The 17,056-nt window shown below is 37.0% G+C and overlaps 1 protein-coding gene across 2 annotated transcripts in view; it reads left to right on the top strand.

Annotated features, from left to right (window-relative positions):
• LOC128094379 (sulfotransferase 2A1-like) overlaps window positions 1–8,048 on the top strand; it is a 28,678-nt gene extending 20,630 nt beyond the window's left edge. Inside the window, exons 5-6 of one of the 2 annotated variants that reach the window (XM_052712726.1) lie at window positions 3,574–3,751; window positions 7,936–8,048. In XM_052712726.1, coding sequence (XP_052568686.1) covers window positions 3,574–3,751; window positions 7,936–8,048 — 291 coding nt within the window. The remainder of the gene's footprint in view (window positions 1–3,573; window positions 3,752–7,935) is intronic. The other variant, XM_052712727.1, reaches the window with a different exon arrangement.
• The last annotated feature ends 9,008 nt before the right edge of the window (window positions 8,049–17,056 follow it).

Here is a 17,056-nt window from a genome sequence, read left to right as displayed (position 1 = left end):
GGACCAATCAACAATTTATGGTAGGGGTATTTAGGAGGGTCTCTGAGATCCACTAGAGATGGAGGTGTCTGATATAGGTGTTTTGATGCAGAACCGGGAATAATACTGGGGGATGGGACTCAAAGGAATGGAGAGTGAGCCAAAAATCTATAGTTAGCTTACTTTTCCCTGGCCAGAGTAATCTGTGGGTTCCCAAGGAGGGACAGTTGAAGTAGGGGGTTGGGAAAATCTTATGAGTAGGAAGAGTCAGGATAGGAGAAGAAGCTCTTTGGGATCCACTCTAGATGGGGGAAATGCCACACATACTCTGTGGCAGAACTTGGTATGAGACTTTGGAATTGAAACTGGAAGAGAAGAGGAAAAGGAGAAAATATGTGGTCAGTCTACCTCCTTCCCTGGCATGAGTCAGTGTAGCTAAAGTTTTCCTGCCTGGCCCACAGTCAGGATAAATCTCTCTTACCTGCCAGTCCCACAGCCACTCAGACCCGACCAAGTAAACATAGAGACTTATATTGGTTACAAACTGTATGGCCGTGGCAGGCTTCTTGCTAACTGTTCTTACAGCTTAAATTAATCCATTTCCATTAATATATACCTTGCCACATGGCTTGTGGCTTATCGGCATCTTCACATGCTATTTGTCATCGTGGTGGCTGGCAGTGTCTGACTCAGCCTTCCACTTCCCAGCTTTATTCTCCTCCTTGTCCCGCCTATACTTCCTGCCTGGCCACTGGCCAATCAGGGATTTATTTATTGACCAATCAGCAACACATTTGACATACAGAACATCCCACAGCACTTCCCCTTTTCTTTTTTTTTCCAAAAAGGAAGGTTTTAACCTTAACAAATTAAAATTACATATAATTTGGGAATTTGGGCATAGCATCTCTTACTACTTCCTGCTGGAGGGGGGCGATGTATCTTATGGGGACACAAAGAAAATTTTAGGATTATGGAATGCTCCATGAGGCTGTATTGTCTGAGCCAGTTGCCTTCAAACCAATCTGGATGTTGGATCATCTGGGCCATGGTGTCATCGGAGACCTTTCATGGGGTCTTGGCTGATCAAACCTGATGTATCTTAATCTGGAACAAATCTGTAGCCTTTGCCTTTCTGTGGGAACAAAAGCAGAGTCTCCTTTCCAAAGCAACACATCCTTACATCCAAATTTTGAAGTTAAGGTATCTTTAAAGTATACATATTGGTTTAACTCAGCTTCCTTTGCAATCAAATATCTCTCTGCAGTTAAGAATCCCAAAGACAACACAATCCAGATTCTCTGTGTAATATTCATCTTTACGTGGCTTATTTTTTATATTAATTTCACTGTCTCTTTAAAGACTTTATTTTTTTAAACTATGTATTTGTTTCTATAACTGTATATATCACCTTTTTTGTCTCTTTCAAGCCTACGTATATTTTACACACATTGTATACTATTACATCTGAATCTGTCTTATTGTGAATCTCTTGCTTTAGACTGCAGCAGCTATGGCTGCTGGCTCTGCCCACCTCAGCTTCCCATCGTGGCTACATTTACCACCAGCTCTGGGAGCTATCGTGGGTCTATGCTTTTATCCAAGCAGCATGTAGCCCAGAAACCTCTTTATTTTGTTTTGTACTGGCAAAGTCTAAATCCACCACGTAGCTTAATGTGCCACTTGCAGAGGCCTCATTCCCGCCATACTGCAGGTCGAGCGCACACACCAGGAACCTGCCAGTAGCTCAAACCAGCAGCTGCCGCTCATTTGAGAGAGACAATTAGGAACTGTTTTTAGCTCAGTTTTAGAATCTTTTTTCTTAGTTTTTAGGTGGAAACTCTTGCCACCACGTTGGACGCCATTTGTAGATAGAGTTTTCCTGCCTGGCCCACAGTCAGGATAAATCTCTCTTACCTGCCAGTCCCACAGCTGCTCAGACCCAACCAAGTAAACACAGAGACTTATATTGGTTACAAACTGTATGGCTGTGGCAGGCTTCTTGCTAACTGTTCTTACAGCTTAAATTAATCCATTTCTATAAATCTATACCTTGCCACATGGCTCTTGGCTTACCGGCATCTTCACATGCTGTTTGTCATCGTGGTGGCTGGCAGTGTCTGACTCAGCCTTCCACTTCCCAGTTTTATTCTCCTCCTTGTCCTGCCTATACTTCCTGCCTGGCCACTGGCCAATCAGGGATTTATTTATTGACCAATCAGCAACACATTTGACATACAGAACATCCCAGAGCAAGTCAGAAAAGTAATCTTTGATGAAATATATTAAGGATAAACAAAAACATAAAAATTGAATCATTCCAAAATAATATGCACTCTTGATTTTATCTTCTAGGGGTTGAAATTTTCCATGTAAAAAGCAATGCCGTCCATCAGATACTTTGTCTTTTGAGAAATATTTGAATTTTTCATTGTAGAATTCAATTTTTCCCAGAAAACTTCATTCCCCACCTCTGCTGCATGCTTATTCATTTTCCCATAAGTCTCCTTTGCAACCCTTCAATGCACTGTTTTCTGTTATTGCCATGGTTGTTTACCTTTACAATAAATATTAACAGAATCTGTGATACAATATGTAATAAAAGTTTAGAGCCAAAAATTCCTTTATGAGCCCATGTGTAGGGCTTGGATTCTAAGCAAAGTCTTCCTTATTCCAAAATTTTGCATTCTTATGACCAACCCCAAGAATTGAGCCAGTTGTGGGAGTGCACAGTTATAATCCCAGTCTGGGCGGTCTGAGGTAAAAAGATTGTGAATTTGATGTCCATCTAAGTAGCAGCATGAAATCATAATTCAAAACAAAATAAAATATTGGCAGGAGCCCCAAGTAAAAATTATTGAGAACCTTTTTATGAAAGTGTTTTAAATCTGTGTTATGCTCAGTTACCCATAGAAAAAAGTATCATTTGGCATAAATATGAACCCCGATCAAATTATTTGTGCATATTGCCTTCATTCACATTGACGCTTTCTAGAACTATTTCTATAAGTATCTTTAAACTTTTGAGGGCAGGTTTAGTATGAGGGTGCATACCTTTAATGCTTGCACTTAAGGAGAAAGCCTCTTTGTGTTTGAGGTCAGTCTGGTCTCCACAACAATTTGCATCAGACCAGATAGGACTCCCTCTATAGCATACTGTCTCAAGACAAAAATCCCATTGTATTTAGTGGGTAGGTTGGCATACACCTGTGAATACAGTAACAGACAGTTAGAGACAAAATGATCAGAAGTTTAAGGTCTTCATTCAATACAATGTAAATTTGAGGACATCCTACGTTATATGAGACCCATCTAATATCAACTCCCCCATAAAAAAAGGAGCCTCTGTATTTTAGGGGCCAGAGATCAGTCACATTGCAAGTCGACTAAATATGCAAATGTTATGTGTGACTCTTGCCCTCTTTACAAGGCCTGTTTCTTTCCTAAACCCCATTGAATACTTTCTCATTTTATGGTGCCATTTTATTCTTCATGTTTCTTTTTCCATCTTCCATCTGTAGTTACCTTCTCTGCATCTGCTTTCTCAGAGTTCTCTAAATATTAACCTTATTTTTGTTTTGATTTTTCTTTTAGAATACAAGGGGAACCATAGAGAAGATCTGTGACTTCCTAGGAAAGAAACTGGAGCCAGATGAGCTAGATCTGGTCCTCGAGTACAGCTCCTTCCAAGCCATGAAAGAAAACAAAATGTCTAATTCTAGTCACATCCTAAATGGTGTTATTATTAATGGTTTGGTCCTCATGAGAAAAGGTGAAGAAACTCTTTAGTTACAAAATATGTAAGAATAAGTGGAGGGCTTTTTTGCTCCAATGAGGCACTAAGAAATTGTTGTGAATATGTCAATAGTCATTGCTAATCTCTCATAGTTTCTCAGAGACCTTGCAGGGGAATCTTTCTGTGGTGATGACATGGACTTCAGAAACACTGAAAAGATTGCTTTTTTTCTGGGAGACGATCTTGGGACTTTAGAGGGTTGTATCCAATATCCTCAATGGAAAATGAGAGACATGTTTTTGTTTGTCTTTCTTAGGCTCTCTGTATCATAACCCTAAACTCTAAGAAAATGTTTAATGGAAAGAACCAAAGATACATATTGGGTGATAATCACAAAATACATTTTCATTCACTGCTGGAAAAGATGTTCAATAGGTCAAGATTGTTGATCCAATGCAGGATAAGATTAGAACTTATAAGAACTAAGTGAATTATCCTCCAGTGTTAAAATACGATGGCATTTGCCAAGATCAATTTGGATTGCTTCATGATCGTATTTACTGTCTTTTTTCCGAATTGTCTCCCTTGAAATGGGAATACCCATCTTCTCTATGTCTGTGCCACCTCTCTATGCTATGAGCAAATTGTTGGTATGGTTTCATAGATTTGCAGTTGAGGAGTGACTCCAGAATACACCACACCAAATTAGTGAATAATTGATGAGATGGGACTCAGGGTTAAACAAGGAATGAGTTAGATGTGAGGTATTTGGGGATGACTAAAAAACTTGGATATAAATGCAGGAAGTAGAGAGTTACAGGTTTAATTTTCCTCTTCCAATTATTTACATGCTTCAGCATTAATCTTCAGTCAACCTCCAACCTACAGTGTGAGGATCAGGTCATAAGACTCTAAGGACATCAGGAGTATATATAGAGATATGTAAGTTAAAGTCACTAGTGATTTCCATTTAATTCAGTACTCCTGGTATCCTCACAAGAGGAAATTACACTCAGATTTGGGCACACAAAAATGTCAACTCAAGAAAATGATCATCTGTACACTAAGGACTGAGGCCTATGGTAGGGTCCACTGCCATTGACCCATAACCTCAGACTACTGTGCCCCAGACTCTATGGAGATAGAGTTCTCTGTACAAGAACTGAAGACCTCAAATAAGAGAAGAAATAGCCCATTATCGGATTTCCTGAAATGAATAATAATTTGGCAGAGATAAAAGAGTATGTGTACAAAATGGCTTCAATGAAATTCCAAAACAAAAAGATGGCTTGTTTAATAGAGACAGACTACTGAAACTAACAAAAGTTTTATGTGAGACACACTAGAGTAGATGAATTAGAGTTTGGAACAAAATTACATGAAGAAAAGTGTACTTTCCTCTTTTTCAGCTATGTTTTTCCAGAATGAGACCACATTGGGATTTTAGTTTAGTCTCTTCTAAAACATTGTATTTTCATGTAATATATTTTTTAGGAGAAAAATATATAGCAGTTATTTCAAAACCTGGATATGGCCTTAAATTCATGTGTGCTTTAATTATCATTGTGATCATATAAGACACCCATTTCTTTTGTATTTGAAGATAACTTTTATTCTGAGAAATTGTTTTCCTTGTATTAAACTCACTATAAGCCATGAATTCCACAGGAAACAGGGTCAATGAAGGGGGAGACAAACTTCATTGCACACCTCACCCTGATTCATGACTCCAGTGCAGAAGTTGCTGAGATGCATATGTTGGGAAACATTTTGAAAAGAATAAGAAGAATGAGGAAAATGTTGATCTTCTTAATCCCTATATTAGATTGATTCCTTTGCTTAATATGGAAAGTATGAGCATATCATAGATTAATTCTAAAATTTATTTCATTACTTACCAATAGACCGAATCCTTAAATCATAATGAATGAAAAATTGTGTTAAATGTTATACTAGCTTTGAACGAGAGGAGTTCTCTCAACTTTTTTTTTTGTCCTTTAGTTGCTTTTCTTAGGACACCAGAGAGATACATTTCCTTGCCTCTAGAGAGATAATCTGAAGAGCTACTCTTTACCTGGGAGACTCACTTATCTGGCAAGATGGTATTAATTTAGTTTAAAGCTCCAATGAAAAAAATTTTCCACAAACAATTTTGGTCATTATGATTCAATATTTAGATACTTGAGGAAATACAGACCGGAGAGATGTTCTGTTTAGTTGACATAACTTTGATAAAGACATTGTCACAATCAAGACACATGGGAGGAAATGTCTTCTGACAAACTACAAAGGTGTTGACCCTAATTAGTTCACAGTAGATATTTACTAGACAGAGTACTGAGTCAGTAATCATTTTCTTTGGTGTACAAAAAAGATATTAATCTGAGAAACAGAGGGAAGACCTATGGAGAAACCCACTATCTACAGGTCAAAAAAGCCAGAAGGGTATGAACAACAATATTTTATGAGACCTGCAGCCTCTGAAACTAGGAGGAAGTTCCTTTCCAACAGGAGTTAAGCCACTATGCATTAGGATTTTGCTGACCCTGGACACATCAGAGTTTCAGGAGGTTTTTAGAAAGAAGCACTGAAAAAAAATACATGCATGAAAGGTACACAAGATTTTGAGATAGTTGGACTGAGAACTTCATGAGTACACTCCACAAACATGATTCTCTCATCTGGACTGATTCATTCCATTTGGCAGACATAATGAATTTGCTGAGATTCTGGTAGCTCAGCATCCAGTCTGGCTTATGAGGATCAAGATTACTGTGGGATACAATAACACAACTTGTTCCAATAATGAGTATAATAATGAAGCTGAAAGTAGCAAAGGGCATTGATAGATACCAGTATTAATAGATGGAACTCTTACAGTCATCACAAGTAATGGTATATTATTTGACTATTGTGTATCAATAATTGTATTTTCTTTAATGTGTACAACTGGGAATTTAAAGTTAACTTATGTGATACACAAAGATTGTATTTTAGTAAGGAAAAAACATGACTTCTACTGTCAGTCTTTTGGGCTTCAAATCTACATGCATCACTATACTGCTGGTAACTTCTCAAGGACTAATTTTTCTTCATCAGCAAAATGGCAACAAGGCCACTATCTTCCTTACTCATTCACTAATCCTTTCAATAATTCTATACTGAGAATGTTTTTGTATGTCTGATACACTTTGATAAATGAAGCCTTTGATAATTTAAGAAATATTTTACTTTCCAAATGTATTAGATGCATATTTCAAGCATGTTGAAAAAGAGGAAATTCATCAAAGTGTCACAGCTATGAAATAAAATACAGCAAGGAGAGGGCCTGTAGAATTCTACATGGAGAGAAGATAGGAAGACAGGGTCACCATCACAAAAATAAGGAAACAGAAGAACAAGAAGTAACTATGTGGAACACATCAGCACTTCATGGTTAAGGAACACGTAATACAGTGTGATAATTTGGACTATAGGAGATTTCAATGTCCAAGCCTAAAGACCTCCTAAATGTGGTTATGAGAACGAAGGTATGGTAAAAAAAAAATACTGGGTATGAAATCATCTTTACGCATCAGCAAACTCCATACTGACAGAAAACAGATATCCTGAGATGCTCTCAGCAGGCAGTATTTTGTGTCTGTTGTATCTGATGGAAATATCAAATGACTGATATGGAGCTCACCATTGTGTGTATATCCAACTCCACGGTATCTGATACCTTCAACCTCTGCAGGCATGTGCATTCATATGCAGCTACAGACACATAATTATAATTAATTTTAAAAGGTGTTTTAAAAGTTGATGGCATAGTTTGCAGAACAGTTATAAGTAAACCCTAAAAGGAAGAAAGAACGATTGAAGTGTTTTTGGGTAATTGAGATATGAAAATCTGTTGGGCTCGATAGTATGATGGAAACATGTCTACTGAGAAGGAGAAATAATCTAGACATTAAAAATATAGATCCAGTGTCCATGTTGTTATATTGTGGAGTTGATATGTTCGTATAAGAGATGGCTGACATTACTTACACAGAGGTACAAGTCTGTTTGCATATTTTTCAAAGCATAAGAATTGTTCTCCATAGAATAACTCTTAGTTCTACTTTATTGACTGTGTGGTCCTACTTAAGCAGATGATAAGATCATGTGAATAAAGGAATGAGAGCAGATTTATAATCATCATTAACCCATCTCTGTGTCTGTTTCACATTTTCCAGGTGTGGCTGGGGACTGGAAGAACCACTTTACAGTAGCTCAAGCTGAAACCTTTGATAAAGTATTCCAGGAGAAAATGGCTGGTTTTCCTCCAGGGCTGTTTCCATGGAAATAAATTCTTAAAATTTTAAAATCTTACATGGACACTGGTGTTTATTTTCCTGTCCTTGTACAGGTGACTGAGTGGATATGGTCATAGAATACATCTTATTATTGAATTTTGTAGGTTTTTTTCTAAAATGTATTAGTAGTAACAATAGCAGTAGTAGTAGTAGTAGTAGTAGTAGTAGTAGTAGTAGTAGTAGTAGTAGTGGAGTAGTGTTGGTTCTTTTATGTGAGTCTGTGTGTGTGCGTGTGTGTGCATGTATACACTCATGCACAAGTGCATGTTGCAGGTGTGCATCGTGCACATGGGTGTGCACATATATTTCTGTGTGTAGTACCTTTAGGGATGAGAAGAATGCATTGGTTCCCATGGAGTTGCCATTGCATGTCTGTAGGCTCCTTTATTTGTGTCCTAGGAAGTAATTTCAGGTCTTCTATGAGGGTAGTACAGTGATCTTAACCTCTGAATCATCTCTCCAGCCCTGAATTTTTTAGTCTTGTGTTATCAAATATTTGTTCCTATTATTACTGGTCTACTATACATTGACAGTTAATTCCAATTTGCTTCACAGAATTCCAGCTTAAAACAACCTTAGTAATATCTGAAATACAAAACATACTACAGAAATTTGTAGATAATTTTTGCTCTGTTACATCTGGGCAAAACATAAATAAATTATATTTATAGAGACATTCAAACCTAATTTAAGTAGTGTATGGTAGAATGTCTTCATAAACTTACATTTCTTCTCACAACTGTGTAGTTGTATTTCAGCTTTTTTCTTCTTTTTGGATAATTTTCACTGGGTGTATACAATAATGGGATTCATTATAAAACTGGTTCATACATGCACATCATTGCCATTTTCTCAGTATTGCTCCTCTACTGCCAAGTGTCATACATTCACTCATGTTAGTACTTTCGCCTCCCACATAGCACCTCTCTGCTTGAGTGTCCTATAAACATACTTATATTTAAAATAGATGTTCAGAATGGAGAAATAATGCAATATTTTCTTTCCTTTTTATGATTACAGGGAAGTTATTTATTTTAGGTATGATGGAGAATATACCTAGGGGCATCTAGAAGAGTCCAGAGCAGAGAGAGAAAATAGTAGACAGAACATGACCAGCAGAATAGGCCAGGCCACTAAGTGGGGATCAAGAAAGCAAGACTAAAACAGAATAAGATGAGAGAGAGTGGCCAAGAAGATAAAGAGAGCCAAGAATAGGCATTATCAAATTGACAGTGTTATATATAAATCAGAGGCTGGGGAATAGAAGTCTATGATCTGGATAAGTATAGGCTAGGGACTGGGGTAAGAAGAGCAAAGAGGCGTCAGGATACTGAATACTTGTGTGAACTCTGTAACAGTATTTGCCATGAGAGCATGGAGGCCAGCATGCACTTTGGTATGCTAATAAGCACCAATTTAGCCATTTTTCCTAAGGATGTTTTTGGTCCTGACATTCCAGACTGTTTTTTGGTGATGAAGGCCTATGTAATCTGTTCTGTAACTGCTTCTTGGCTGAAATTATGATGGTGTTGTCAAGACCTTGGATCTTTGGAGTGCTTATCAAAGATTGGAAGGAAGGAGTTGAGTTAAGGTTGGAGACATCTGTTTTTATTGCTATCCAGGTTTACAGGGACAACCTGGGGCAGGCAAAGTACAGAGAGCTTTAGAGCAGTATGAAAATTCATGGTTAAAGCCAGAGGCTCAGGGTCAGTTTGGAATTCCATCAGAAACATCAAGTTAATATGGTTTACAGCAAGTGTAGGGGTACCTGATTTTAATTTGGAGCAGTTTACAGTTTTTAAATAATTAGAAATCTGATGGGACAGATATAGACTGGAGAAAAAAGATAGAGTTAATGAGCATAGTGGAAAATCTTTTTCTTGGGTATATGCTTGAAACTTCCAGATCCATAGGTAATAGGGTGTGCAAATTGTCTGAAGTCTAAGAGTATCAGAGTTAGATAGCTAGATGCACAGATAAATAGGTAGATATTTAGATAGATCCCAGTGTTAGGAATTGACAGTAGGTAAGTAGGGAAGCTTAAGCTGTTGATTGACAGGAGTACTTATCAAGAGTATGAGTTGTGACAGATGGATCCAAGATGTAAATGCTTGAAGCTTACATGAATTTCTTAAATATACACAATGAGATGAAAATTTTATACTATATATATATATATATATATATATATATATATATATCATTGCTACTGCTTATAATCTGTACATAAATTTTCATTGTTGAAAAATCAGTTAATTGGTGTGTAACACAAATTGCTAAATGGTCTTATTAATAAAAAAATAAAACCCAGAGCCAAATATTGAGGTAAAAGCTGAAAGATTGGAGAAGCAGAGCAAGCCCACAATGTTCTTACCTATACAAAATCCTCAGCCACAAGAGAGAAACTTCTTCTTTACTCAGTCCTTATTGTGATCATATTTTACTTGTACTGAAATGTGATTTTAATTGTATATTAATAAATAAAGTTGCCTGGGGGTCAGAGCTATTAGAGCCATAGCAAGTGCTTGGCGGTGGTGGTGCAAGCCTTTAATCCCAGCACTTGGTAGAAAGAGCTAGTTAGATCTCTGTGTGTTCCAGGATACAGCCAACATTGGAGACACACGCCTTTAATCTCAATACCATAGAGGACCTGGAGGGCTGTACATACAAGGCAGTGATGAAGCAGTCATGTGTTTGGGTTTACAACCAATAAGAAGGCAGAACAGACAGTCTATATAAAGACGAACAGACAGGAAGTAGGCCCTTTTTCGGAGAGCTCTCTTGGCTGAAGCAGGAAGGGTAAGGCTCTTAGCTCTGACCTCTTGGCTTTCTTCTCTGAATCGGCTCTGTGTTTCTTATTTAATAAGATGGTTGGTTACATCTACACCTTATAAACCTTTTTCTGCCCTGGCATCTGGGATTAAAGGCTTGTATGCTTCCCAAGCAAAGATATGAGATCTCAAGAGTTGGGATTAAAGATGTATTCCACGACATCTGGCTCTGTTCCCATTGTGGACTTGAACTCACAGAAACGCTGACAGATCTGTCTCCCAAGTGAGAGGATTAAGGCTGTGTGCCATCACTGTCTGATCTCTATTTCTAATCTAGTGCCTGGCTCTGTCCTCTGATCTGCAGATAAGTTTTATCCAGGTGTACAATGTATAAAAACATTTCCCCTTTTTGTCTAAAATAATAAAGGATTATTTCTCAAGTCCTTGTTTAAATAGACTCTATGGCTTGATCATTTCAGCTAACCAACTTGAAATTGTCCTGAGCAGTTTGTAGTTCAAAGCTGATCTTTGGGTGGTGATTATTCTCTTAGTGGTATTATCAACCTCCTGATGAAATCCTTGTTGCGGGGTCCCTTTATCATTTTTGGAGACTTCAAAATCACTGTTATGTATGGTCATGGTACTCTGCAGAAAACTGATTGAGACTCATACCCAAAATCATGTACAGGCAGGTAAATGAAGCCTTTTTTCTAGGATTATTTAATACACTATGACCATGAATATTATGTCAAAAGTTTAAAATATTCATATATACATATATATGTACACACCCACACACCCACGACCACCACCCATATATATATATATATATATATATATATATATATATATATTAAGAAAAGTTTTAAAGAGTCAAAATAAAACCAAGGAATTATGAAAATAGTGTCAATAGAATAGTCCCTTATTTTTTCCCTATCCCATTTCCAGAGGCTCTTTTGACTTGATACAGAGATTTTTCATTTTCTTTTAACAAACATGCTTGGATTTAGAAAAAGAGAGAGCCATGCTCCACCTCCAAAAGCAGCTGTAAGCCGGGCAGTGGTGGCGCACGCCTTTAATCCCAGCACTCGGGAGGCAGAGCCAGGCGGATCTCTGTGAGTTCGAGGCCAGCCTGGTCTCCAAAGCGAGTTCCAGGAAAGGCGCAAAGCTACACAGAGAAACCCTGTCTCGAAAAACCAAAAAAAAAAAAAAAAAAAAAAGCAGCTGTAATTTTTAATTGAACTGGGACTGCATAAAGAGTATTTTCATTATATGCTCGTAGAGATCATCAAAAACAAACTTTTAGGAAGACTTATGAAATTTTATCTTGTTAATTATGAGATGTACCATATACCAACAGGCCAATTTACTCTTTTTCTTGGAACATTTCTTGGATGTTTGTCTTTTTCCTTAAGATGTCTCTTTTTCCCAGTGCAAAGAAAGAGTTTTTTTAAATCAATAACTATAAGATGTTATCCTTTAGGTAACAGAGAAGACAAAGGAATCCCAGATTGTAGAGAGCCCACTGGCTGAATTACCTTTTAAAAAGCTCTTTTATCTGTTCCCATTCTCTACTTACCAGATTTCTTTAAAATAACAAATATAGGAGAATTCTCAGGTCTGATTGATTCTTCAATATGCTGGGAATTTAACTGCTCTTGTACCCCCTGTTCTAAGGCCTGTAGTTTATCTCTTGTTGAATTGATTTGAATTCTAGCCATTGTCCTGAGTCCTCAAGGTATTATTGGCTCAATAGTTTTATGACATATTTTATCACAAGGTAAGTTACTGTTTCCTGGGAAGGAAAGAACCATGGCAATAACTGAAAACAATGTGTTGAATGGTTGCACAGGGGACTTTGAGAAACTGCACTACTGAACAACAGAGACAGCTGTGTAAGGAAGATTCCTGGAGAATACTGAATTTTTTTTTTTTATAATGAAAACGTAAACTGTTTTACAATAGACTAAACAGTCATTGGTGTTGCTACGTACATGGGAACTTTCTTTCCTGGATGATAAGATTAATACCAATTTCTTTTGAAAGATGTAGTTTTTCTGTTTTTATTTCTCCTTAATATTTGTCATTAAAAACAAATTTGCTTTTGCTACTCCTGCCTGTGGTGATACATTGTGTACCATAAAAAGCCTGTCTGAAGATCAGATGAAAGAGCCAGCCACTAGATTAGACATAGTGGTCAGGCATTGGTGGCACACACCTTTAAACATGGCTCTCAGGAGGCAGAGATGCATCTGCACCTCTGTAAGCACAAGGCCACGCTAGACTACACGAGATTGACTCAGTCTCAGAGAAAAATTGAGCCAGACAGTGGTGGCACACACTTTTAATCACGGGACTTGAGATCTCATGCCTTTTCTTGGGAAGCAAGCATGCCTTTAACCCCAAGAAGTAATATATCATAGCAAAACAGGTGTACGGGGGTTCAGAAGATAGGATCTAAAATCTTTCAGGTGAGGAAAGCTTCTCAGGCTGAGGAGTCCTAGCAGTAATAGGTGGCTTGTTCTTTTCTCTCTGAAATTTTAGTATTTACCCTAATTTCTGGCTCCACGTTTTTTATTAAAAGACCTTGTAGAATTTGAGTAACATCTGGTATACAACTTTTAGAACATTAATTCATATAAAACCACTTGCCTGTGGCCTTGCAGTCCCCTGCTCAGGCCTGATCTGCACACAGCCTTTAATCATGGTGAGTCTTCACCTCATTCGGGCTGGGTTCTATACTTTCTAGCTAAGTTCTTATTGAAGACTCTCTGCAGCAAATTCCATAGGTATTTTTTGACTCCAAAAATGACAGGAGTTAGCCACTTCTAAACACTTTCCCCATGCAGACGGCTAGATATTTTGCTTCTTTCCTCTCCTTGTGGGTTTTGGCTTTCTCTTGGCACACTCCTCTGGCTGCTGCCACACAATCATCTGAATCTCATTGTTACCAGATTTGATGCTACAGTTGGGATTTCTTAAGGAGAAATTAGTTAATAGAAGGGTTTCTTCCTACATTAAATATGGGAAACATTTTACAATGGAGGAATTTTGGTTTCTGTTTGATAATGCAATTGATGCTCTAAAAATGGAACAATTAAATGAAAAGATAATTAATGCTGATGGGATTTACATAACATCAATGATAAATATTATTTGTTTGATCATTTCTATTTTATCATTTAAAAAGTTAGTTAATATCAGTCCAAAGACAACAGTTTTACAAAACTTGTTTAAACAGATCATAGAGATATTCAGACCCAGACAGAAGAATTAAAAAAAAAAATCTCAATATTGCATTATACAGTAACAGAGAAACAGCCTATGTCTTTCAAACAACCCATGTTAATCTATCCAGAAACCTTACAGGAAATACCAAGTGATTTGATATCCTCAAGACTTTGTAAGAACTGATTTGACTCATGAGCAAATGTTAAATTTCAGGAGATTCTTAGAAGCAACCATCTCATATGGCATCCACTCATCTTTCATGAAGCCGATGTTCAACCCATAATCAACTTGTAATAGAATTATCCCTCAAGACTGGAGAAATTTGGTTATAGAAGTTTAGAGGTTGGTATTCAATGGCTATGGAGAATCTGGTGGAAAGATGAGACTAAGACCATTGAACAACAAAACAGAGCTAGAGGTATAGAAATTTTGGAAGACAAACTTCTTGGAGAAGGTGATTATGCTGAAACACAAAGACAATCTTCATATAAAGACCACACCCTGGCTTTATGGCAACTGGCAGACTTGAGTGCTTGGGACAGAACTGAAGACATAGGAAAAAGAAAGAGTCATTTACTAAAGTTATACAGGGCCGAAAAGAAACCCTCACTGATTTCTTGAAAAGACTGCTTTCAGCAGTAAATACAATGACACCAATTACAGATGCTAGACAGATAATAATTGATTATGATCTCTGGTGTTTAAAAATTCTAATGCACAATACAAAAGGGTAATTAGGCTGTTACAGGAAAGACAAGTACCCTCTGATGGATGGATCTGAGTTACAATAAATATTGAATCTCATGACGATGCTTAGAAAGAAAAGCTGATTTTTGCAAGTTTGAAAGAAAAATTTGTATATATGTCTTAATTGAGTTTAACGAGGTCACCAAAGAATGGGACTGAAAAGAGGGCATTCCTATAAATAACCTTTTATTTAGGAATAATCCCAACAGAACTGAACTGCCGGATTATGCAGATTATGTTGTGGCAAAGACACACACAGGAATAACAAATGTAGATCAACAATGGACACATGAAGTAATCCCTTGCCTTTGCCATTGGGAAACTCCCTGAGGGGCTGTTCACAGGCCCCTATGTCAAATTCTGTTGAATCCTTTCTTGTAATCATGGAGGAAACTCCTTTTTAGAGTAAATAAATACCTAATGCTATTTTTTAAAAAAACCATACTGTTCTGAGTGGTAGAACATCTATAGAAAAGAGAACAAAAAATTACAGCTTAGGAAACAAAACAAAAATTTAAAGAGAAAACATAAATCAAATTTGATGAATATTAGAAAGTCCCCTTTAGAGATAGATTACTCAATCTTCTCTAAAGGGAAATTCCCCAAAGTTAGGATTGGGGAAGGGGTTGTGATTTTCTTTCAGGAGAAGGAAGGCTAAGGAATCTGAAGAACACTGGACAAATAAGGCATCTGAAGTAAAAGGAAAAATCATGCAGAGAAATTATTCCAAGAAAAAGAGTAAGTTGGCCTATTAGTGTATCACATATCGAACAGGATAAAATTTCATAAATCTTCCTAAATGTTTGTTTCTGCTGTTCTCTACAGACACTTAACACAAATGGTCTTTATGTGCTCATAGTTAAATTAAAAATTAAAGCTGACTTTTGAGTTAGAAAATGGCTCTCTCCTTCACTATACCCAAGCATGTTTGTTAAGATGAAAATGCAAAGTTGCTGTATCATTTCAGAAGATCCATCTTATATGAGACAGAAGAAAAACCAAAATTAAGGGAATATTCTATTGTTATTAATCTCATGATATTTTGGTTATATTTTGACTCTTTAAAACTTTTCTTAAGGTATAAATTTCATAACAAAATTTATAATATATATGTATATATATATGTATATGTATGTGTGTGTATATATATATAATTTTTTGGCATGATATTAATGGTCATATGGAGTGCTAACAATTCTAGAAAAAAAGGCTTCATCAAGTCTGTACATGATTTTAGGTTTGAGGCTCTATCAGTTTTCTGCAGTTAAACATGACCACACCTAACAGCAACTTTGAAGTCTCCAAACAGATGATAGGACCCTACAATGATGAATCCATGTGGACTATGATAACTCCATTAATCTGACTGTCACGACACAAAGATGGCTTGGGAATACAAACTGCTGAGGACAATATCAAGATGGTTAGCTGAGATGATACTGCCTCACAGACCACTCTAAACAGGACTTGACCATATCCTAAATATTATTTCTGTCCCCCTAAGACTACTAGCACTACCAATAAGAAGGAAGTAGCCTGGAAAACTGTGTGGACATTCCCAAAAATAGATTATGGATGTTTGTCTATGTTTATTGGTTGGCTACAAATTGTTATTGGTCATAGTCTATATCTTTCTAAAAGAAGTAAGGGGTATGATAAAGAAATGTGTTATATGGAAATGATAAGTTAAGAAATTTGATTATTGGTTTAGAAATCAGGGTAATTGTAGCCTCATAGAAGGAGTTTGGTAATGTTCCTTCTGTTTCTATTGTGTGGAACAATTTAGAGAGTATTGGTATTAACTCTTCTTTGAAGATCTGGTAGAATTCTGCACCGAAACCATCTGGTACTGGGTTTTTTTTTGCTTGGGAGATTTTAATGAATATTTCTATTTCCTTAGGGGTTGTTGGACTATTTAAATAGTTTATCTGGTCTTGATTTAACTTAGGTATGTGGTACCTATCCAGAAAGTTATCCATTTCTTTTAAGTTTTCCAGTTTTGTGGAGTAGAGGTTTTTGAAGTATGATCTGATGATCCTCTGGATTTTCTCAATGTCTGTTGTTATGTCCCCATTTTCATTTCTGATGACTGAACTGCTACTCACATCACCATGGAGGCTACCTGGAAAACAGGACCCCAAGAAAGGAACGGGGATTGCCTAATGACAGAGAAATGGAAGAGATCTACATGAACAGCCTGGACATGAGTGGGGGTAATGAAGGGCGAAGGTCGAGGGAAAGAGAGCATGGGG

The sequence above is a fragment of the Peromyscus californicus genome, unplaced genomic scaffold, assembly GCF_007827085.1.
Source record: "Peromyscus californicus insignis strain IS unplaced genomic scaffold, ASM782708v3 Scaffold_4__1_contigs__length_199733344, whole genome shotgun sequence".
In the NCBI taxonomy this organism is placed as follows: domain Eukaryota; kingdom Metazoa; phylum Chordata; class Mammalia; order Rodentia; family Cricetidae; genus Peromyscus; species Peromyscus californicus.
This window is presented reverse-complemented; position numbering and strand designations above follow the sequence as displayed.